Genomic DNA, 24,527 nt, shown 5'->3' with positions numbered 1-24,527 from the left:
GCTCTGTGATTTTCTGTTTCATGGCTGTTGCTGTTGTTCATAAACTCTTCCACTTTCTAATGATATCACTTACAGTTGACTGTGGAATACCCAGCAGGGATACATTTCATGAACTGCAAAGGTGGTATCATATCACAGTACCATGCTTGGAATCACTGAGCTCTTCAGAACGACCCATTTTGTATCACAGATGTTTGCAAATGGACACTGCATGGCTGGGTGCTTGATTTTATATACCTGCGGCAACGGGTCTGATTGAAACACCTGAATTCAATAATTAACAGGTGTGGCCAAGTACTTTGTCCATACAGTGTATCAGCAGTGACAGCTACTTAGGGCCCGATTCAGACCTGAGCGGACAGCAGCCGATTATCGATTGACTGCGCATGCGTATGCATTGCAATGCGCACGCGCGGCGCATCGCTAAACAACAACAGGCATTGCCAAACAGAGACAGGCTGGTGTGAAAATTTCAATCGCACAGCCATTTGCATGCTGATTGACAGGAAGAGGCCATTTGTGAATGGTAACGGACCATTTTCTGGGTGTCAGGGAAAACGCAGGCATTCCCAAGCATTTCAGGGAGGGTGTGTGACGTCAGCTCGGACCTGATCATCCTGCTCTCATCGCACTGTAGGAGTAAGTCCTGGGCTGCGCACAGACTGCACACACTGGTAAAAACATTAGATGGTGAGTGTGATGAGAGCGGATTTGCAGCTGTCCCCTGACTGAGGGATATTTGTAGCACGGCGTAAACATGCGATCGCACACTTGCACGGGCAAATTAACACTCCGCTTTTTTAATAATAATTTTGATATATTTTTAGACAAAAGAACTAGGTATATAGAATTGGCAAAAAAAAAAACAGAACAGGGGGTTGGGATATGCAAATCTGTTTCTCCCCCATTTTGACCAATCCTCTCTTTTTGTTGTCACATTGAAGATGGACATAGTCTTCCTTCAGTAGACTCATTTTGTGAGTCCACGCCCATTTTGTGAGTCCATGCCACATATGTATGGGGTAGCAGTTATCCAAAACTTTTTTTTGCATTGGTTCCTTGCAAATGTTTATGTTCTGCCATCTAAGCAATAATATTTTTTTGCTCCATTGAAAACAGTTACAGATTCTAAGAGGAGACTCCTAATTTTGCAAAATAAAGTTATGGCCATCTAATTATGGGGGTCATTCCTAGTTGTTCGCTCGTTGACGATTTTCGCAACGGAGCGATTAAGGCAAAAATGCGCATGAGCATGGTATGCAGTGTGCATGCACTAAGTATTTTAGCACAAAACTTAGTAGATTTACTCACGCCCGAACGAAGAATTTTCATCGTTGAAGTGATCGGAGTGTGATTGACAGAAAGTGGGTGTTTCTGGGCGGAAACTGACCGTTTTCTGGGAGTGTGCGGAAAAACGCAGGCGTGCAAGGATAAAACGCGGGAGTGTCTGGAGAAACGGGGGAGTGGCTGGCTGAACGCAGGGCGTGTTTGTGACGTCAAACCAGGAACAAAACGGGCTGAGCTGATCGCAGTGTAGGAGTAAGTCTCGAGCTACTCAGAAACTGCTAAGAATTTTCTATTCGCAATTCTGCTAATCTTTCGTTTGCAATTCTGCTAAGCTAAGATACACTCCCAGAGGGCGGCGGCCTAGCGTGTGCAATGCTGCTAAAATCTGCTAGAGAGCGAACAACTCGGAATGACCCCCTATGACACTTGTAATCTATGACACAAATTCCCACCATGTCACATTTGTTTTCTAAAATTTTTGATGAACTTTCTAAATTGAAACTGGGGACTTTGTTATCATATTGTATCCAGTATCCGGAAGATAGGTCGACAGTTAAAAGGTTGACAAGCAAACGGTTGATACAAAATGGTTGACATGACAATGGTCAACACATCATATGGTCGACATGAGATTTTTGGAATTTTTCTATCCATTTTCAGGACTTTTTCGTACTTTACCATACACGTGGACTGCAATTGAGAATGGTAACCTGTGCAAGGCACCTTGCCCGAAGCATGCCGAATGAAGTGAGCCATGCAAGGAGACGCGGTGCACTAATTGGGGGTCTATGTGCTGAAAGGGAAATTTTGACACCAAAAAAAACATCAAAAACTCATGTTGACCTTTTCATGTGTCAACCATTTCCGTGTCAACCTGTTGACCCTGTCTATCTCTTGACCATGTTGACCATTTGGCGTCGACTTAGACATTGTCAACCTTTTGACTTTCAACACTTTGATCCATAGCCACTGGATCCATGTGAAGCCAAACAACTTAATTCTCTACTAAAGTCATTTCACGTAAATGTTTTTTGGAAATCTAATCATGGGTCAGAGGTTATACATTACATATATTCATCCAACATTCATACAAGTCATTTTACCATTTGTATTGAGTTTATTTGTTCATTTGTTTCCTAGGACGTAGTTTGGATCAGTAATTCAGCAGGAGGTATGACGCCTCCTGCTCCATTACCTTATTAGTGCTATCACTACTGCTTCTATGTAAGCAGCAGCGACAGCACCTCTAACCACATCTGAATGAAGGCCCATATGCCATCAGGATTACATAGAATTAATGGGACTAGAGTTGTTCTGGATTGCTGGCTTTGACGCTTTGTGATTATCCTGTTTGTGCATATGAACTTTGCTTCTGACAAATCAATCAGGGAATAATTTGGTTCCTGAGCAGGTTAACGCTTACCCGTATTGAGAGTTATATTTAAGCACTGACTTTTGCATGAATGAACAGCTCACAGTTTTTATCAGTTACTAATAAACTATTTGAGATATATTTTTTAAAGGTATGTTTAGTGTTAGTTCTATGTGCTCCTTATGAGTATTTTTATTTGCTTTGCTAAAAATGAGATAGAAGCAAACAGATTTAAATCAGTCCAACAGCAGTTCTAGGATATGGGTGACAAAGTAGATACTCTGCTGTGTATGACCTAAGAGCTATTGGGTCTAATTCAGACCTGATTGTAGATCTGTGAGAAAACGCACATCTATGATCAATTTCTTTGACGTGCGGAGGGACGCCGAGCATCGGGCATGCCGGATCCAGCCCTCCCCACCAGACATGGGAGAGCATCACACGGCGGTGATGTTTTCGCCATGTTAAGGGTCGCAGCGGCTGCATGTGACGCCACACAGCCACCGTGCCCCCCCCCCCCCCCCGCGCGCGAAAACGGTCTGGACATGCCTACGCCCCTAAAACGGAGCATCAACACCTACAAAACGCGGCATCGACGCCCCGTCCCCCTTCCAGGTTGTAAACTGCATTCTGAAGAGAACGCAGTTTAGGACCTTGCACATGTGTGTACCGGCGTACACGCATGCGCAGATGTGCAGAAATTGCCTAATAGCGATTTTAGCACATCTGCGACAGGGTCTGAATCTGCCCCATAGATGTGTCCTTATTTCCATATTGACACAATTACACCAGACAGACTTTCTTGGGGTGCCAGGTCCCACACAACTCGGCATGCGCCAAATGGCTTTTTAGATCGAATGTGCATCTTAGTCGCAATATGAGACTGCAATGATTCATTTGATACGCATCACTTGTACATCTGTATATAGGGGGTCATTCCGAGTTGATCGCTAGCTGCCATTGTTCGCAGCGATCAGGTTAAAATCGGCATTTCTGCGCTTGTGTATGGACCGAAATGCGCATGCGCGACGTACGTATACAAAGGCTTTTGTGGTTTTGCACAGATTCTAGCGACGTTTTCATTCGCACTGGCGGCCGCAAGAAGATTGACAGGAAGGGGGCATTTCTGGGTGTCAACTGACCGTTTTCAGGGAGTGCTTAGAAAAACGCAGGCGTGCCAGGAAAAACGCAGGAGTGGCTGGCCGAACGCTGGGTGGGTGTGTGACGTCAAAAGCCAACCCACCAACGTTAGAATCAACGCACACGAAGAGTAACTACAGGGCGAGTCTTGTTTTGCACAAAATGTTTTTGCAGGCGCTCTGCTGCACAGGCGTCTGCACTTCTCCAAAGCGGCGACAATGCGTTTGCATGACTGCTAAAAACTGCTAGTGAGCGATCAACTCGGAATGACCACCATAATGCTGTAGCTTTTTTTCACACCAAGTTCTGTTGTGCTTCATCTGTGACTTTGTACATATTTAAAACATATTCCTGTCCAGCTCAAGTTGCAGCCTGGCATCTCGGGTACAGATTGAGTGGTGTTTTGCTGCATCTGTGGAGAGAATAAGATGCAAATCTAAAGAAAAACCTGCTTATCTACACCGCTTGGTGCGGCTCACTTCCGTCAGGCGTCTCACGCCATGTGGCGTATTGAGACTGAGTTTATGAGGAAACATCTGTTGACATGTGAAATGCGGTCAATGCTGTTAGTAACAATCAGAATAAACTCATTTTTAAGCCATTAAAAATTGTCAATTGTGTTTTGATCTTTTTATGCTAGGCTATACTGTACAATAGCCCAACGACAAAAACACAAAAATGTTAGCTTCCACCATTGAATATTATTTGCAATCTTGCCATCTTCCCTACCTATCTGCACACAAATAGAATGTTTGAACTCTGACATCTTCTTTTGATTTTAAAGCTACGGAATCCTTAGTAGCTGGATTTACTGTCAAGTACTATAAAGTAATCTCTAATCTAGTGTCTTAACTTTCAGTAACCTTCAAGTTGCTTTCAGTTTATTATTTATGTATTTATTACCAGTTATTTATATAGCGCACACATATTCCGCAGCGCTTTACAGAGAATTTTGGCCATTCACATCAGTCCCTGCCCCACTGGAGCGTACAATCTATATTCCCTATCACATGTACATGCACACACATACTAGGGTTAATTTTGTTGGGAGCCAATTAACCTACTGTACCTGTATATTTTTGGATTGTGGGAGGAAACCGGAGTACACGGAGGAAACGCACACAAGTACGGGGAGAATATACAAACTCCAAACAGTTAGGGCCAGCTGGACAGCATCTATATACAGCTTCTACTCAAGTCCAGATCATGCATGCCTACTCTCATTTAACTACCATGAGTGGCATAGGCAGAGAAAGTGGTGAGGCTCGGCTATAAAGAGGTATGTTTAATGAGGCATATGTGTTCCAAAGGGTTTGTGATTACAGGCTTCTGTGATGCACTAAAAATGCATACCTGCCACTCATCCTGATTTCAGCGGGACAGTCCTGTCTTCAGAGGACTGAACTGCCATTCTGTGATCAGGACGTCTGTCCGTTTGTCGTACATTGTGAATTATTTCCATAAGACCACCAGAAAAATGGGACTGTCCTGCTAAAATCGGGACAGCTGGGTTGTATGTAATAGTCTAGGTTATAAGGATAGACATACTTGAGCACAGGTGGCTTAAATAAGTAATCAGTTATTTTTATTTAAACATATCTGCTCAAGCATGGATATCACTAAAACCTGGACTGTTAGGAGTAAATTTACAAGGATGGGAGTTCTATATAAGATTCTACTTCTCATTTATCTAGCACCTTCTAAAAGATAATACCTGGAATCTGATTGCTATGAACAACATCCCGTCTTAAACAGAACTCCCATCTTAGTAAATTTACCCTTTAGGGCCGTATTCAATTAGAGTCGGAAACTGCCGTCTTGTCGGAAAGACGGCAGGTTCCAACTCGAATAGGTCGGAAGGGGTTCCGAACTATTCAATCCGGCCACAGTTTTTCCGACAAGCCGGAGCCGCCTGTATTGTTGGAAGCGGGGCCAAATCCATCAGGTTTTAGCCCCATTTCCAACAATGTCAATCTGACTTTTAAAAAAGTTGGATTGACACTTTTCGGGACCGGGCCAAACTTCTCGGGTTTGGCCCTGCATTGAATAGAGTGCTGTCGGGTCCTTTACATCGGAAAGGACCCCACAGCTATTGAATACGACCCTTAGTGTGACTTTAGGATTGAGGATGGGAAACGGTGATCTACACAGTACATGGCCACTTCAGCATTTTTATAACACTGTATTTGGCATTCAACTAGATGGTGCCAGTGCTGAAAGTAGGGTGGTACGGGGTGGTATGGAGTACCATTAAGAAATATGGTGGTGGTACCCAGTACCACCAGCCCACAGCTGGTGCATCATTTATAAGGGGCATTTTTGTGTGTGGGACATAAAACGGTGTCAGTGGCATAACTGTGTGTGGCATAATATGCAATAGGCATTACAGTGTGTGGTATAATATGTAAGGCATTACAGTGTGTGGCATAATGTTTAATGGGGCATTACGGTGTGTGGCATAATGTGTTATGGGCATTACGGTGTGTGGCATAATGTGTTATGGGCATTACGGTGTGTGGCATAATGTGTAATGGGCATTACAGTGTGTGGCATAATGTGTAATAAGCATTATGGTGAGTAGCATAATGTGTAATAAGCATTACGGTGTGTGCCATAATGTGTAATAGGCATTACGGTGTGTGGCATAATGTGGCCATGCCCCTACTGTCATATAGTCACTCCCCTAGTTCCATGTGACCACGCCCCCTCATGACACATGTCTACGCCCATTTTTACTATCGTTACCACTAAGAAAAAAATTCTACATGCATCACTGGATGGCGGTCCTCCACACAGAGCACACACAGGAAACCGCACATCTTACCCAACAAATTAAGAGCCATTTCTGCATGTCATACCGTAGAACCAAAAACACAAACTTGTTTTTCCTCATTATAAGCATAAAACCACCAGACACAAAACATCACAAAATTTTATACAAAAAAATAGTAGCCTCTGAGGGCATGTTTGTGAAAAGAGCTGAACCATCAATTTGCGGCGGATCCAGAGGCGTAGCTAGGGTTTTCGGAGGCCAGGGGCAAGATGGAAAATGGCGCCCCCCCCAAAAAAAAAAAAAAAAAAAGAAGGATGTGATGAAAAAATGGGCGTGGCCACACACCAGAAGGGGTGAGGCCACTGAAAATGGCCCACGGTGCCAGTTACATTGCCCCACAGTGCCACATACAATGCCCCACAGTGCCGGATACATGCCCCACAGTGCTAGATACATTGCCCCACAGTGCCAGATACATTGCCACACAGTGCCAGATACATGCCCCACTCAGTGCCAGATACATGCCCCACAGTGCCAGTTACATTGCCCCACAGTGCCAGTTACATTGCCCCACAGTGCCGGATACATGCCCCACAGTGCCGTATACATGCCCCACAGTGCCAGATACATTGTCCCACAGTGCCAGATACATGCCCCACAGTGCCAGTTACATTGCCCCACAGTGCCAGTTACATTGCCCCACAGTGCCAGTTACATTGCCCCACAGTGCCGGATACATGCCCCACAGTGCCAGTTACATTGCCCCACAGTGCCGGATACATGCCCCACAGTGCCGGATACATGCCCCACAGTGCCAGATACATTGCCCCACAGTGCCAGTTACATTGCCCCACAGTGCCAGATACATGCCCCACAGTGCCAGTTACATTGCCCCACAGTGCCAGATACATTGCCCCACAGTGCCAGATACATTGCCCCACAGTGCCAGATACATTGCCCCACAGTGCCAGATACATTCCCCACTCAGTGCCAGATACATGCCCCACAGTGCCAGTTACATTGCCCCACAGTGCCAGTTACATTGCCCCACAGTGCCAGATACATGCCCCACTGTGCCAGTTACATTGCCCCACAGTGCCAGTTACATGCCCCACAGTGCCAGTTACATGCCCCATTTGGTGCCAGATACATGCCCCACTGTGCCGCCGCCGCCGAACCCCCCCCCCCCCCCCCGTCACTCACCGGCCGCCTTGTTGTTGATATGTGAGGGGAGGAGAGCGCAGCGCAGCGCCTCTCCGTCCCCTCACCGCTCCAGGTCTCCGGCGGCTGTCTGGCGCCGGTTCGCTAGCCAATCAGAGCTCGCGGACCGGCAGCCAAGCAGGAGCCGGTCCGCAAGCTCTGATTGGCTAACGCCGGAGACCGGACACAGCAGCGCTCCTGGCAGCGCTGCTAGTGCTGGCAGCGGCGGTGAGGGGAGGGAGAGACGCTGCGCTCTCCTCCCCTCACATTTAGGGTTGACGGGGCGAGTGGGGCATGATGCCCTGGCCGCCGGCAGCGCCCCCCTCTCCTGGGCCTGCCAAGGCGCCCAGGGCACGTGCCCCACTCGCCCTACCCTAGATACGCCTCTGGACGGATCACGCAGGTTTCCAAAGCCAAGTTATTCTGTCCTTATATTGTTTTATTTGTAATACTTTTTTCCCACCTCTTATGTTATGCAAACCACATTCTTATTCCTACTTCCTGACCCACCCTTTAATTTAGGTTCTACACCACTCCAGTTATCCAGGTCCAGACATTCACACTATACTCCATGGCTAAGGATAGTAAAGCACATTAGTATACCTCTTTCCTATTTCTATGCAATGTCCATGTTAGCAGTGACGTATGCACGAGACAATTGAAATGATCCTATACAAATGTGCTGGTTCTGCTTATATGCTAAATTTAGAACACTGTTACAATGATTGGGAGTGGCATGGGCAAAGATTATTCACAGGGTGGCCAGGTGGAGCAGGTGTGCCCTGCTTACCACATATTTACCATAAAGAACTTTTCACCAATCTTTTGGTTTGCTTGGAATAAAACAACAATGATTTTGCATACCTCTTAATTAAACAAAAAATGTTTAAGGTCTCAAGAAATAGTGAGACCCTCAGCATGTTAGAGACCAATTACTTAGCCTATGCCATATGTTCTAGGTTCTGTATATGCAATAATGGGAGCAGAGATGAGGAGGAACTCACTGAATTAAACACATTACATTACAGTGTAGGAGGCAAGCTCGGAACAGATGCTGACGGAAATAGCCAATTTATATGCAGCAAGCGCACTGAAATTTCAGCTCTAAAAAAAAGCCATTTACGGTGTTTTCAGATCTTATTTGTAACACCAGCACAGAAACAGCTATTACAAGTATATAAAAGAGATATCAATATTAAACGCTTATCTCAGGTATTGTTCAATGCAGCTTCTTTAATGATTTTTAATTAAAGAAATTCAAAATATGTCATGTAGCCATTCCTGGGCAAAACATATACAGAAAAACAGGAAGCTAAAATTATATCAATGCCACTTGTCATGGGGTAGGATATATTGGGTATCACGTGAACAGTCAGTTCTTGAAGTTGATGTGTTGGAAGCAGGAAAAATGGGAAAGTCTAAGGAACTGAGCGACTCTGACACGGTCCAAATTCTGATGGCTAGATGATTGGGTCAGAGCATCTCCAAAATGACAGGACTTGTGGGGTGTTCCCGGAATGCAGTGTTAGCACCTTCCAAAAGTGATGCACATAAGTACAACCGGTAAACTAGTGTCAGGGTCATAGGGGTCAAAGGCTCACTGATGTGTGTGGTAAGAGAAGACTATCCCGCTAATGCAGCACTGCTGAAAAAGTGAATGCTGACTTGAAAGGTGTTAGAACACAGTGCAGCGCACCTTGCTTTGTATGGGGCTGCATAATCACAAACCAGTCAGAATACCCATACTGACCCCTCAGAAAGCTCCTACAATGGGCAAGTGAGTGTCAGAACTGGACCATGGGGCAATGGAAGAAGTTTACCTGGTCTAATGAATCATGTGGATGGCTGGGTGTATGTGCCTCAGGAAGAGATGGCACTGGGATGCACTATGGGAAGCAGGCAAGCCGATTAAGGCAGTGTGATCCTTTGGGAAATGATCTGCTGGGAAACCTTGGGTCCTAGCATTACCATGGCTGTTACTTTGACACATATCAGCTACCTAAATATTGTTGCAAACCAAGTACACCCCTTCAAGGCAATGGTATTTTCTGATGGTAGCAGCCTCTCCCAGCAGGATAAAACGCTGCAAAAATTGTTCAGGAATGGTTTGAGGAGCATGACAACAAGTTCAAGGTGTTGACTTGGCCTCCAAATTCCCTAAATCAAGCATCTGTTGGATGTGCCATGGATGCCCCACCTTGCAACTTACAAGGACTTTAAAGATTTGCTGCCAACGTCTTGGTGCCAAATGCAATAGGACACCTTCAGATCTCTTGTGGAGTCCATGCCTCGACAGGTCAGAGCTTTTAGGTGGCACAAGGGGAACCTACACAATATTAGTCAGGTTGTTTTAATGTTAAGACTGATTGATGCATACAGTATATACTGGGTTTGTCTATTAAATAACAAGACTGATGCTATAATTACGTTTTCCCCTCTATGTGCTCCCCTTCTGCATCCACACACCGCTGTATTCTTACTGTCTTTTTCAATGGTCAAAGCTGTCAGCTGTCTCAACAGCTCTGTTATTTTCTTCTCTACCACAGTAAAATGGGTTCCCTTGAGTACAGATTTGACTTTAGATAAAAGAAAGAATGGTGCTAGGTCTGGCAAGTATGCAGGGTGTTCTACCACATTTATACACAAAAGGCCTGATGCAATGTTACCTCAGACCAGTGGCAGATTTAGCGGGGGGCGATTAGGGTGAACACCCATCTTACACCTGCCCCGTACATTTATTTAAGAAGCCAGTGCCGGGTCGGCCGAGTACAGTAACGTACAGTACTTCCGCCGCGGCCGTTATACTCCGTCAGCAGCTGCCCGCAGAACCGGAAACATGCTGGCAGCCCGGAGGAACAAAAGAATGCAGTGTCCTCCCTGTTCTGTATCTGCAGGTACAGAGTCCCCGCCGCCCGGCACTGCACGTTATCACAGTCGCACTCAGAGTCCTCATGTCCCGCTGCCACCCGCCGGCCAGCCATACACACATGTAGCCATTGTGATCAGCTAGCAATGCCTGCAGAGTTATGGCTACAGGGGCAGAAAGTTCTCAGGGTTACATTGATCTCCTACACAGGCTCCAGCAGATTTTGAGCTGTCACCCAGAGCCGCCACACTGAGGAGGGCGCCGGGTAATTACAAATGCATCAAATAGAAGTCAACTACATCCACAGAAGATCTGTGTTTACTTCTCCAAGAAGTTTGGAACAACATCCCTATCGAGTTCCTTCAAAAACTGTGTGCAAGTGTACCTAGGAGAATTGATACTGTTTTGAAAGCAAAGGGTGATTTGATTTCGAAATTGAAATAGATTTGATTTAGATTTAGATTTCCCTTCTGTTCATTTACTTTGCATTTTTTATCAATAAAATAAACTATTAACACTTTTATTTTTTGGGAGGCATCAGGCTGGGGCTCCTTATTAGACTTGACAAGGGTGCGGCTAGCACCGAAACAGCTCGGGTTCTCCACCACTATGGCACAGGCTTCTACAGATTAGTTTATTTCCTTCAACTCTGCAATGCCACTAACTGGTTCTCCTTACGTAAACTATAAATACTTAGGAGGGAATTCAATTAGCCACTGTAATTTATCATGTGCTAATTGATCCCCCAGGGCTATTCAATTGTCCCCGAAGTCAGCTAGCAGGCTGCACTTAATGGGGATTTTTTTCTCTAGCCTGAGCCGGGCTAAAAAAAAACCAATCCACATTAAATATCCTGTTTCCGCAAGCCGCAGTAGTGTTAACACAGTGGTCCAGGAAGTTATCCCAGATTCTATGTATGAATGACCGAACACAGATAATTTAATGTTCAAAAAACGGACTGTAACTGAATAGCCCAAAGTAAAAGAGCTCGGGGCTACTCGTGTTTTCCGACCCCATTAAACTATCGGGGCTAACTGAATTTTCGCTTAGTTGGGAGGCGATAAGAACATCAGTCATCACAGAGTTTTGTAGCTTAAAAGTGGTAATAGCGACAAAAGGCAGTTTCAGTAATTTGTGTAAGGAATCACAAAAGTCCCTGTGCTTGTGTGACAGGCCTGTTTTCCAGTAGAGATGTGCGGGTTCGGATTTACTCGGATCTCAAAAATGCATCTTATTGACTCTCATATGTCACGTGTTTTGGATAGCCAATAAGAAAGATCAGGATAAATCCGAACTTGCGTTAATTCTGACAAGTAAATCCGAACCCGCACATCTCTAATTTCTAGTCGGAAAATAAGGTGTACAACATAAAATCTGGGGTGTGACGACTGTAGATGGAATGTGGTTAGATGTAATAATTGTGGCAATGTCAATATTGTCCAAATACTGTCTTTGGTAAAGGTAGATTGCATTCTTGTACTGTAAGGACATTAGTAAAAAAATGCGATGAACATACTGTACAACAGAATACTGAAAATAAAGTGAGTTTAAAAGCACCATTGTTAGATTATTACTCTATGTGTTGCGGTTTACTTATACAGCCTATTCTGTGGCACATAAAATCTATATAGAAACTCTGTGACCGCTTCTTCAATGAGGTAGTGACAGAGGGCCTAAATTTTCCCCTGAGTCAGCACTTGTCGGAGGATGGGATGTAACAAATTAGACAACGCCTTTATATGAAAATATTAGAATAACCCACCCCCAGCTTAAACCCTTTTCTAAAGAAAGAGAGAGAGAGAGTGTGAGTGTGTGAGTGTGAGTGTGAGTGTGAGTGTGAGTGTGTGTGTGTGTGTGTGTGTGTGTGTAAACTAAAAACATGTGGTTGTACAGGTTATTAGCTTTACAACACAGATTTAAAAAAAAATAATTAAATAAAATTAAAAAGGGAGTAGAAAACCAAGTGCTAATGCAAATATGCAAAACCCCATAGACAGTATATGCTACAGTAAGTCCAGGGAAAAGACATAGAGCTAGCTGAAGCTGCATTCTAATTAGAGTAATGGTGACATCACAGACATAGACTCAAACACAGAACTGGTGCTATGCGTCGGAGTCTGTAGACAAGCTCATTGACCAGAACGCATGGTGGGGACTCCATACCAGTACTTATTTGAATGTCATTGTCATCGGTTCAGTTCCTGCTTTCACTCATATCCATTGCTTGCTGTAGACCTCTTTCATGCGACTTTGAGCCTCTCATTGGAGATGACACCAATTTCTGCAGTACTGATCTTCATGTTATATACCCCAAGATGGGTGATGCCTCCTGTATTTATATACCAAACTGCTTTAACTATGCTATTAGCTTGACCCAAGTCTGGGGACCTCCGTGGATCAAATATGACAATGCCATGGCAGAAAGGATGTATACCCTGATTATGGTGGATCCAGACGTTCCAAGCAGATTCAAGCCAAGATACAGATTCTGGCGACACTGGCTAGTCACTGATATACCAGGTTATGTTCTCCTGAGAGGGGAAGATGTATCCGGAAATGTTGTATCATCTTACCATCGACCAAATGTACCAGCACAAACAGGATATCACAGATACCAGTTCCTGCTCTACATGCAAAATCCAGAATATTCTCCATCCCTCCTTGATGGCCAGGCGCCTCGTGCAAGTTGGGATGTTACTGAATTTGTCCAACGGTCCGCCTTGGGTGATCCTGTGGCCACTTCACAGTTCATGATCATTCACCCCCTCCAGTAGGATTCAGTAACTGTGTGGATTTAAACTGAAGCTTATATTCCAGTAACAGGTTTTAATGTTTGGAAGGCTATTAATGATAAACAACTAATTCATTTTCAGCCAAAGCTGTTGCAGTTTACTTTTGTCTCCCAATCGAATATGCTGGGAAAACATTTGCACTGAATCACACCAACTAATCAGCTTTCTGTCTCTATGGCCAGATCTAGAAATCTTATACAAACGTATGCATTCATACAGTAATTCCAGATCCATTCAGACACCTTTTGTTTAAAATGGGTCTCGGACTCCAGGTCGACACCAAAAAGGTCGACACACCTTAGGTCGCTGCCAATTGGTCGACACACCTTAGGTCGACATGGACAAAAGGTCGACATGAACAATGTCGACATGGAAAAAGGTCGAAATGCGTTTTTAATGGTTTTTTTGGGTGTTGTTTTCTTCGTAGAGTAACCGGGAACCCCAATTAGTGCACCGCTTCGCTCGCCATGCTTCGGGCAAGGTGCCTCGCTCCGCTACCGCTGCGCTTGGCACAGATTACCGCTCCCAATCATAGTCCACGTGGATCGTAAAGTATGAAAAAGTTCAAAAAATGGAAAAAAATATGAAAAAACTCATGTCGACCTTTTTCCACGGCGACCTTGTTCATGTCGACCTTTTGTCCATGTCGACCTAAGGTGTGTCAACCAATTGGGGTCAACCTAAGGTGTGTCGACCTTTTTGGAGTCGACCTGGAGTCCGGATACCGTTTAAAATATGTATATATTAATTAATATCTACACTTAAGCAAATAGATTGTAATATACTCTTTGGTAAGCACAGCTGAAAACACTTATTTGTTTAATCCATAGAGATCACATTGTTTCATTTTTGCCTCCGCTTAGATACATGGAACACATGACAAAAATGCCCATCAATAAAACTGTAATAACAGTACCTAACTTTTGTGGGGTTTATTGATTAAGAGTCAGATTTTAATACCCATAATTTCGGATCGTGTTTCTGTCTGATATTTAAAAGGGCAATTTTTCTACTAGCAAGACATGGCTGTTAGAAGCATTGCCCTTTTAAATATCGAAGAAACACGATCTGAAATTACTTGTTTTAAAATCAGACTCTTGAGAAATAAAACCCCAAGTCTGAGTAAACCTACATACCTCCAGTTCCTAGTATGCCTTGTAATAGGAATTCCATTTTCAGTATAGAGAAACTGATACACAGTTTGTCTCGCGGAGTAGCACCCGGGTTCTGTTATTGAAATATTGACCATGAAAGTATTATAATCAAAACCTTTGCATATGTATGTAATACACGTCATTTGATATATAAAATGTCATATTGTGGTGTTACTTAAATCAGCTCCAGAATAATATAGACTTAGGGTCAGATTCAATTAGCCACGGTAATTAACCGTGAGCTAATTGGTCTGCCAGGGCTATTCAATTACTGCCAGAGGCAGCCCGTGATAATCCCAAAGGCTGCACTTAATGCAGATTTGTGTTGAAGCATGAGGTATGCTCTAACAGAAAATCCACTGTAAGTGCCCTTATCGCAGGTGATGCAAACGCATTAACTCACAGCTCCATGTACTTATCCAGGAACCTATGGGTTAATGTGTGTTAGTGGCAAATCTGCTGTGCACAAAGAAGGCTCTAATTGAATAGCCTTGGGTGTAAAAGACAATGGCTACGACCCTTTTACCTGCGCAGTAAATTACTGCGCCGAATTGAATCTGGACCTTACTGTGTTATGTGGATAGATAGATAGATAGATAGATAGATAGATAGATAGATAGATAGATAGATAGATAGATAGATAGATAGATAGATAAATAAATTTGCCACGCTTTGCACAGATCATGGTATAAGAAAAATATGAATACTGTAATTAGTTTAAATCTTAATCTGAAATACTGTGCACATTAGAGCCAGTATAACAACCCTATGAAACCATATAACACTTCTTCGTGCCAACATACAGATGCCTTATTGTGACATTAAATATAGCTTCATAATGCCTAAATGATTAGTAGCACTGTCATTGGTTACAGTCTAAAAATGTTCACTTGATACTCCAATAGCCTAATGTTCACCAAGACGTGAAGCCTACCTTGTTAACAATAACAGTGCCAATATTGGTTTTCGTAGCAGCTGGCCTCTGTTCCTATATTTTTCCCCAGTGAATGCATTTCGCAGTGTAATTATTTCCACCCACGGGGTGAGTGTGACACAAAGTAGGACAATGTGAACTGGCAGGTCTGGAAACCTTAAGACAAAAAAACAAGATGTGCACCTTTGTTGGGAGAAATGTATATATAAAATGATTCTATATACTGTTCAGTCTATCTAAAATAAATATTACAGGGATATGAAGCAGACAAGGTCTAATGCATTCCCACTCATGTTCTATACAAGAGACTATTATTTTATTGTGACTGACAAGAGTGGCCTTCAAACACTGACAAGAATTTCTCTGCCACAACACATTTCCAAGTGTTCCAATGAGTCACAAATGACAAATCAGTTGAAATAATACTGATAGGAACAGATAAATACATTTTCCAGATTAGATCTGAAATCCTTGTTTGATTAAGTTACAGATGTAGCCACCTTTATCTTGAGTGGCTGAGGCGTTTGTCCCGATCGAGCATATGCAGCGTAGGGAGGCGCGCCTAGTCACAGAGAGGCGTACCTAATCGCACGGAGGCAGACAGAGCGTTTGGCGTTACCTTTACGTGTAATACCTGCGATCAGCCACCAGATGTCGCTTTTTACAATCACCACTGAGCATGCGTGTGGTCTCCCGTAAAATACAATACTGAAATATATAATAAGGACTACTTTACTAAGGCGTCTCATTACGCTGCATACAGTAAATACTCATTACGCTGCATTATTTAATACAGTACTGTATATACGACACAGACGCAAATAGTACAGCATACAGTATATGATCCATCTACAATACTTTATGAATACTGTATGTGAGCGTCCAAGTCCCGCAGACAAAACATAAAACCAGTAGTGTACACTGTCGCAAATGGATGTGTGTTAGAAGTTCACTATTGCCTCTCAAGATTAGGAATTTTGTACAGTATGTTATCGTCCTAATCCCGTAGCCATTACAGCATAATCAAAACCAATGGATTTATACATTTGTCTGCGGCGAAGTGGTGAAGTGTTTCGCTTCCTATACTCAGAGTCCCGGGTTCGATTCCTTAAGTACGAATGCATGTTCGTTTTTTTCAGACACTTTATTATTTTTTTTATTCACATAAACCAGGGCAAAGCTGCATGAGCGGTTCTACTGTTAAGGTTCTATGCTCCGTACAGTACACATACAATTCTGTAGCTGGGCAGACTCAATAGAAATGGCTACCACCTATGACTCCTTGCCCCACAGAGGCCCTAGGCTACGGAGCAAGTAATAGTCCAGATTGTACAGACTATGGGGCAATGCTGAAGGAGCGTCACAATCCCCTAGCTAAAATACACAGTATGCACATTATGGTACACCGGACTCGATCGCATAGCACACTGGCAAAATGGCCGCCGCCCCTGAACCCTTTTGCAGGCTATGGGGCAATGCTGAAGGAGCGTCACAATCCCCTAGCCAAAATACACAGGGGCGATGGGGATAAGCTACTGTAGGATTGCATACAGTATTACGGTACACCGGACTCAATCGCATAGCACACTGTCAAAATGACCACTACCCCTGAACCCCCACCTCGTGGCAGGCAGCAGTCGGGTATGGAGTGAGAAATGGCATAAGTTGTGCAGGCTACGGGGCGATGCTGAAGGAGCGTCACAATCCCCTAGCCAAAATACACAGAGATAAGCGAGGTCTATGCACATTACAGTACGTTACACCGGGCTCGATCGCATAGCAAACTGACAAAACACAAGTTTTACATAAAGCAGGCCAAAGCTGCAGGAGAGTTTCTACTGTAAAGGTTCTATGCACCGTACGGTACACATACAATTCTATAGCAGGGCAGACTCAATTGAAATGGCTACCGCCTGTGACTCCTACAGTAGCTCCTAGGAGGCACTCAGCTATGGAGCAAGTAACAGCACAGATTTTGCAGGCTATGGGGCAATGCTGAAGTTGGTGTTGGTTTATGCCTTAGAGGACTCGGACGCTCGCATTTGTAAAGCACGGTATTTTCCACCGCCTCCTGCTAGCCTATTGCCCTTCCCCCCTGGGAGCCTGCACAGATCATGCAGTAGACAGGGAGGGAATTCAGGTCATGTGCAATACACAAACGCCGAATATCTACTGTATAGTACTGTTTTGCTCACTTAGTAGCATCAGAATACACTCATTTCTACTCATTGCCGTTGTGCAGTTGCATTTAGCGTAAAGAATCGCTCCTGCAGATGTACTTTGATTTATGTGAAACCTGTGTGCATCCTTCCATTGGATGTATTAGAGAGAAAAAAAATGTTTTTTTAAATGAATGTCACGGGAACACACAAAAAAAATGGTTGGCATTTCCTTCCCATTGGTGTTGGTTTACAGTATGCCGTAGTGGACTCGGACGCTCATGTAATTGCATTTCAAAGGCACAGTACAGTATTTCCCATCGTCTCCCCCTACCCCCATCGCCCTTCCCCCCTGGGAGCCTGCACAGGGAGGGAATTCAGGTCATGTGCAATACACAAACGCTGAAGATCTACAGTACTGTTTTGCTCAGTTAGTAGCGTCAGAATACCCTCATTTCATTCCCGCTGTTTAGTTGCATTTAGCGTAAAGAATCGCTCCTGCAGATGTACTCTGATTTATATGTAACTTGTGTGCACCTTTCCATTGACTGTCTTACAATGTATATAAAATAATACAGTGTATTATTACAATAAAAAAAAAAAAAGAAGGCACATCACGTCTCGAACCCTGGACCCCCAGCGTGGGAGGTGGGAGCCTTCACCCCTAGCCCACGACGCCTCATGAGAGACTCCCAATTTCATGTGTGAAAGTACTGCAAACAGCGCCCGGCCCCCACCCCATTGGTGTTGGTTTATGCCTTAGAGGACTCGTACGCTCGCATTTGTAAAGCACGGTATTTTCCACCGCCTCCTGCTAGCTACTGTAGCCCTCCATTCCCAGACGCTCATGTATTTTAAAAGCACGGTGTTTATACATTGTCCTGTACATTCTTCCTTTTACACAATTACTGTAGTTGCGTCTCCATACACATACAGTACTCCATACTTTTTCCACCGCCTCCCGTTACGCCTACAGTATTGCCAGAGCTGTAGATCAATCCGCCGCTATACTGTACGATCAAAAGTACTGGATTAGTGGAGCATTAGCCACACAGTGGTGGAGATGTGTAATGCATGATGAGTATCTAGATCGCCTCAACGCGCCTACCTGTGATTAAAGTCAGCTATCGCCTTAGCGTGACTAAACGCCCGTCTCGGCGGAGAAACAGTCAAGATAAAGGTGGCTACATCTGTATATGGATGTATTCCATTTTCCGGAAAGCTCTTGAAAAAAAAACATAAAAAAACAACTGGTGAGGAGGAATGGTGGGAATCGTCTTCTAGAAATGGGTAGGGACCCAATGTTATTAAAATGGACATTAACACTATAGACCGTATTTGTTACCTTTGTCTAATGTAGTGTATAATAATACTCATTTCACTAGCGTTTTCCTTGCTACCATAAATATGTTACTAATCTGATGGCAAAATTAAGCTTATCTAAATAACCAATTTTTAGACTATTTTAGACTAATAAACAAAAATTGTACTCCATTACCATGAAAATGTTAGAGAACTGTTGTTTTCTTTTAAACATAATTTGTTAAATTCTCTTGAAAAATACACAAATACAGAATAAGGATGGGCTCAGGATAGCATACATACAAAGTGAGAGTGGAAATGAACAGCACTGCTATTCAGAAAAACACATTTGCAAATTAACACAGTAACAGGCATACATTTAAGCTAGACAAAGGGTACAGTATGCTCCTGAATGGTGGTCAGTAGCCATGTGGATATTCATAATGTTGACACCACAATGTTGACTTCAGAAGATCAACGGTTAGGATTAGGCACTGCCGGGAGAGTTAGGCTGAAGGGGAGGTGGAGTTTGGGTTAGGCTGCAGGGTGGGTGTGAGGATACACACTAGGGAACTGGAAACTATACTACACTAATAAACAACTATCCCGGAGACTTTACTGCACTGACACACAACTATCCTGGAAACTATACTAAAGCGCATAGCACATGAAGTATGTCACATGTTGTGCGCTGACTTGGTGGGTATATAAGGTGTATGTAGGTCATCTGCACACATATCACTCGTCACTGTCATGGGTAAAAGAAGCGGTCTATCCGAGTTGCAGAGAGATGGTTATCGCTTTTGGGCCAAGGGTGGCAGTATTTCTGAAACTGTGCAGTATGTGAAGTGTCCGCGTGCTGCTGTGGTGAAAGTGTATCATGACTGGACAAATGGCACCATTGCAAATAACCAATGTAGAAACTGGGGAGAGGTGAACATCGGCTATGAAGGTACGCGAGGGCCGACCCACACGCTACAGTCGAGCAGCTTATCATCAAAATTAACCTGGGGCTACCAAACGTGTGTCTAAAATGACAGTTCAGCCCGTCTAGCTGCTGTCCGTGCTGTACATGGCGGTTACTCTGGCTATTAGCTGGTGGTCATAATAATCTGACTCGACCGTATACTATAGTAATACACGGCTATACTGGAAACTATAAACAAGGAAACTGCAAATTATAATCAATGCACTTTACAAATCAAAATAACAAATGGCTTGCTCTTTCTCCAAACTCAGAATCAGGCCCATAGATTGATCACATGATCGTACTTTAAACTACCCGCACAGCCTCTTGGAAACCTCAGAGTAATCAAGCAGGGGGGCAGCCAAGATGTAGCAATGCTTGATTGCAGCGCCCACCAAAGTCACTGCAGTGCCACCCAGCCCACATGCACACGACCAGGAGCAGTGTCTGCTGATCCCGGTGGCTAGTACATGCAAAGTCAGGTTGATGTTGCTCAACAGGTATGCGGGCCCATATCCTGAACAACCCGTGTGCATGCCTATGGTAGGACTTACTCAAGACTAGGTTTCTCTGCCTCTAAATCTGTTTCCTGACTGCCCGGAAGCCTGACGGAACAACAGTAAACAAGTGGATGGCTGGGAACCCTGGTTATGCTGGTCAGGGTTCAGGTTTTTCTGGGTTCAGTATATTGATGTATATATCATATAGGCTGCTAGTCAATTGCTTTTTCATCTGTTGGTGACATAACTAGAGTTGAAAAATTAAAACCAGTTGGATGGTCATGAACCTGTTTCCAGTAATCTTCAACAGACCCAAGTCAGTATTTGTAGTCCAAAAGTGTTTGGCTTTCATTTGATATTTCCATTTAATGTTTACAGTTCACAGTGAAATTAATGTTTTTAAATAGTTTAAAATAAGATTTTGAATTAATTGCATTTCACCCATTTATGTTCAAACTGCAATCACTAAAATGTTTGAAATTCATTGTTCAAAAAAAGTTAAAGTGTATCAATTTAAGTTTGAAGACGGTTGAAGCTATTTACCTTTCTCAAGTTGTTTGATTTTTTTTCATACTCTGCCAATAATAGACATTTTTTTAAATTGTAGACATTTTTGACTGTTTTGTCAAATCGGATTGAGAATCAGTATGCGTATACCACCAAGTCTTTAGCAGCGGCAAGGGCTACCAAGAGAAATCCTGGACCCCGGTACAGTAAGTTCCCGGGCCTCCCCTGCAGCGGGTGTGGCCACACTCTGTTAGTTGCATGGCTGTACCACTTTGGGTGCATGTCTAGCACACAAGAAGTACCCACTCATAGGAGCATGACATACTGTACCTCTCAGCAGTTGGGACAAAAGTCTACACTATAGGATGGTGGGACAATCACTAGGGGCGTAGCCAGAACTTTGTGGACCCCATAGGAACATTTTGAAGGGGCCCCCATCTCAATGCTTCTAGAGAGACATCTCTGCAGCAGGTGTTAATGTGATGCTCTATAATAGTGCCCTAGTTCATTTTCTGAACCATGGTAGAGCCTTATTTAATGTTATGCCCCATAGTAGTGCTCTAGTTTCTTTTATGAATCGTAATAGTGCTTAACTTCACCCTACAGTATGTCACATTTCAGAGCTGCCAGTACACATTATGCTGCACAGTATCCCCAATTCACATTATGATACTGTATATAGTGCTCCCCGTTCACATTGTGCCACATTACAGTGCCCCGGTTCATATTATATAACATTGAAATGCCCACAAGTTCATTTTATACCACACTACAATGTGCAGGTCCAGGGGCATACCTAGATATATTGCAGGCCCCAAGGAAAAAGTTTGAAAGGACCCATACGTACCACCCAACAGCAAAAAATGTACATAACACACGTAACTTTGACAGGGAAGGTGGCCCCTCTCAGTTCTGGGCACCACAGCAGCTGCACTGCCTGCACCTATGCCCTTGACAGTCACATAAAAGTTGCATTGGTTGAAGAGCACATTCCCTGAAAGTTCGGAAGACCATCATTTTGTGAAAGCAGATTCTCCATTGTAATTTTGGGATAAAAAATTACGCGCCATAGCGTGTAAGTGCAATCACTGAATATATATATATATATATATATATATGAAAGCACAGAGTCCACGGCACTCCCAAGTCCCAAAGGTGCGTGAAATCGGATAATAATACCGGTGCCCTCCCAATGGTAACAGCGATGCTGTGTCCAATGATATGTACTGCGGAAACAGGCGGCACTCTCGGCGTTTGAAATAAAGACAGACAAGCAAGTCTGATGTTCAACGTTTCAATGTCAAAGCGGCATTTTCGTCAGGTTCCTGACGAAAATGCCGCTTTGACATTGAAACGTTGAACATCAGACTTGCTTGTCTGTTTTTATTTCAAACGCCGAGAGTGCCGCCTGTTTCCGCAGTACATATATATATATATATATATACAGGTTGAGTATCCCATATCCAAATATTCCGAAATACGGAATATTCCGAAATATGGACTTTTTTGAGTGAGAGTGAGATAGTGAAACCTTTGTTTTCTGATGGCTCAATGTACACAAACTTTGTTTAATACACAAAGTTATTAAAAATATTGTATTAAATGACCTTCAGGCTGTGTGTATAAGGTGTATATGAAACATAAATGAATTGTGTGAATGTACACACACTTTGTTTAATGCACAAAGTTATAAAAAATATTGGCTAAAATGACCTTCAGGCTGTGTGTATAAGGTATATATGAAACATAAATGCATTCTGTGCTTAGATTTAGGTCCCAACACCATGATATCTCATTATGGTATGCAATTATTCCAAAATACGGAAAAATCCGATATCCAAAATACCTCTGGTCCCAAGCATTTTGGATAAGGGAGACTCAACCTGTATATACATACACACACACAAACACACACACATATATAAACAAACAAACAAACAAACAAACAAACAAACAAACAAACATATAGTATATGCAGAAATGCCACAGAACTTTCAGGACTATGATTAAAGTTGAATAAACTGAAATGTTGACTTGCACATTATTGGTCATCACCAGAATATATTGTTACACTAGTAAGTCCTGAGAGTGCCACAGTATTTCTGCTTATAGGGGGTCATTCCGAGTTGATCGTAGCGGTGCTAAATTTAGCACAGCTACGATCATTCACACTGACACGCGGGGAGCTACTCATGGCTCCCCGGCCCGCAGGGGCTGCGTGTGACGTCACGCAGCCGCTGCGGCCTGCCCCCGTTCGGTCCGGCCACGCCTGCGTTGGCTGGACCGCTCCCACGAAACGGCGATGAAACGGCGACGGTCTGCCCCCTCCCGCCCAGCGATCGCCTCTGCCTGTCAATCAGGAGGAGGCGATCGCAGCCCTGCTACAGCCTTCGGCCATCTGGCATGCGCCAGCGCACTATGGCGCCGGTGCATGCACAGTAGGGACCCATTCGCTCGGCTGCGACAAAAAGCAGCGAGCGAACGGGTCAGAAGGACCCCCATACTACCTGTCATCGCACTAAGGTCACACAGCAGTCAGCAGAGTGTGCTGGGCTTAGGAGAAGAGCTGTAGCTGCTGCTGCCAGTTAAGGGGGAGGAAGCTTGGGGTCCCCACTGGGCCCCTCCATCAGACCTGGGCCCGGGTAATTTGTACCCTCTCCCCCTCTCTCGGCACACCTGCATATATACACACAGTCACACACTTATACATATACAGTATACACACAGTCATACACTTAAACACATATATACACAGTCACACACTTATACAAATAAACACACACACAGCCACACACTTATACACACAGTCACACACCAAATGCACATTATAGATGGTGCCCTCCCCTTAACTTTACACATCACCTGGCAGAAGACTGTACTACGTACAGGCAACTTTAATCGTCCCTTCAGTTTCTCCCTTTGCCCAGCAGCAGGCAGTGACTACACACAAAACCGTGTAGCCCCGCCCCCTGATCGGACTACTCCTATCTCTTTAGTTTCACTTTGAACAGCTTGCACGCTGCAGCTGTCTTCACACTGTAGTATGCCCAGCCTGCCCCTAGGCTTTGCAAATGCCCTAGGCAATATTGCCAATTGGCTAGGGCCGGCTCTGATAAAGAGCGCAGTGCAGTAAGAGGTCAGACTCATACCTCTCCCGCGGACCTTCTCCTCCTGACAGCTGGGGGCGGGACCTATTCTCCCAATAGGGGCCAATGGCTCTGGCAGACACCAGACTATATTATTGAGTCAGCCAGCGTGTGACATGTGGGGGATGGGGCCACTTATGACAGGTGGCCCAACACACCAATCGGCCCACCGAGGCCTTCCCCTGCGGAGGCCGGAAAAAATACGGGCCAAGGTAGTGGCGTGGACCATAACAATGTGATAATGGCCTATATAGTTCAATACAGCATATACCACATAGATTATAAACTATTAAACACATCAAAAACTCATGTCGACCTTTTAAACTGTCAACCTAGACCATGTCGACCTAAAGACCCTGTCGACCTAGCATCCCTGTCAACCTACTTACTGTCGACCAATAGTGGTCGACCCGAATATTGTCGACCTG

The 24,527-nt window shown here is 44.0% G+C and overlaps 2 protein-coding genes across 11 annotated transcripts in view; one reads left to right on the top strand and one right to left on the bottom strand.

Moving 5' to 3' along the window:
* Positions 1 to 24,527, bottom strand: part of CDKL5 (cyclin dependent kinase like 5) — an 850,075-nt gene that overhangs the window by 630,002 nt on the left and 195,546 nt on the right. The window contains exons 3-4 of one of the 10 annotated variants that reach the window (XM_063955716.1): positions 15,519 to 15,674; positions 14,567 to 14,657 (exon numbers count right to left, since the gene is read on the bottom strand). The exons of the other annotated variants lie outside the window; for them this stretch is intronic. The gene's annotated coding sequence lies outside the window, so the exon portion shown is untranslated. The remainder of the gene's footprint in view (positions 1 to 14,566; positions 14,658 to 15,518; positions 15,675 to 24,527) is intronic. 10 annotated transcript variants of the gene reach the window in all.
* Positions 12,747 to 13,412, top strand: LOC135051293 (phosphatidylethanolamine-binding protein 4-like). Its single transcript, XM_063957358.1, has one exon. It carries the CDS (start codon positions 12,816 to 12,818, stop codon positions 13,410 to 13,412), a length of 597 nt encoding a protein of 198 aa, XP_063813428.1. The 5' UTR covers positions 12,747 to 12,815.

Source organism: Pseudophryne corroboree, chromosome 2, assembly GCF_028390025.1.
Source record: "Pseudophryne corroboree isolate aPseCor3 chromosome 2, aPseCor3.hap2, whole genome shotgun sequence".
In the NCBI taxonomy this organism is placed as follows: Eukaryota; Metazoa; Chordata; class Amphibia; order Anura; family Myobatrachidae; genus Pseudophryne; species Pseudophryne corroboree.
The sequence above is the reverse complement of the archived record's forward strand: the minus strand, read 5'-3'. Positions and strand labels throughout refer to the sequence as shown.

Excerpts from the sequence above, each read along its gene's own strand:
- LOC135051293 (XM_063957358.1), top strand. The coding sequence starts at position 12,816 with ATGTCATTGTCATCGGTTCAGTTCCTGCTTTCACTCATATCCATTGCT.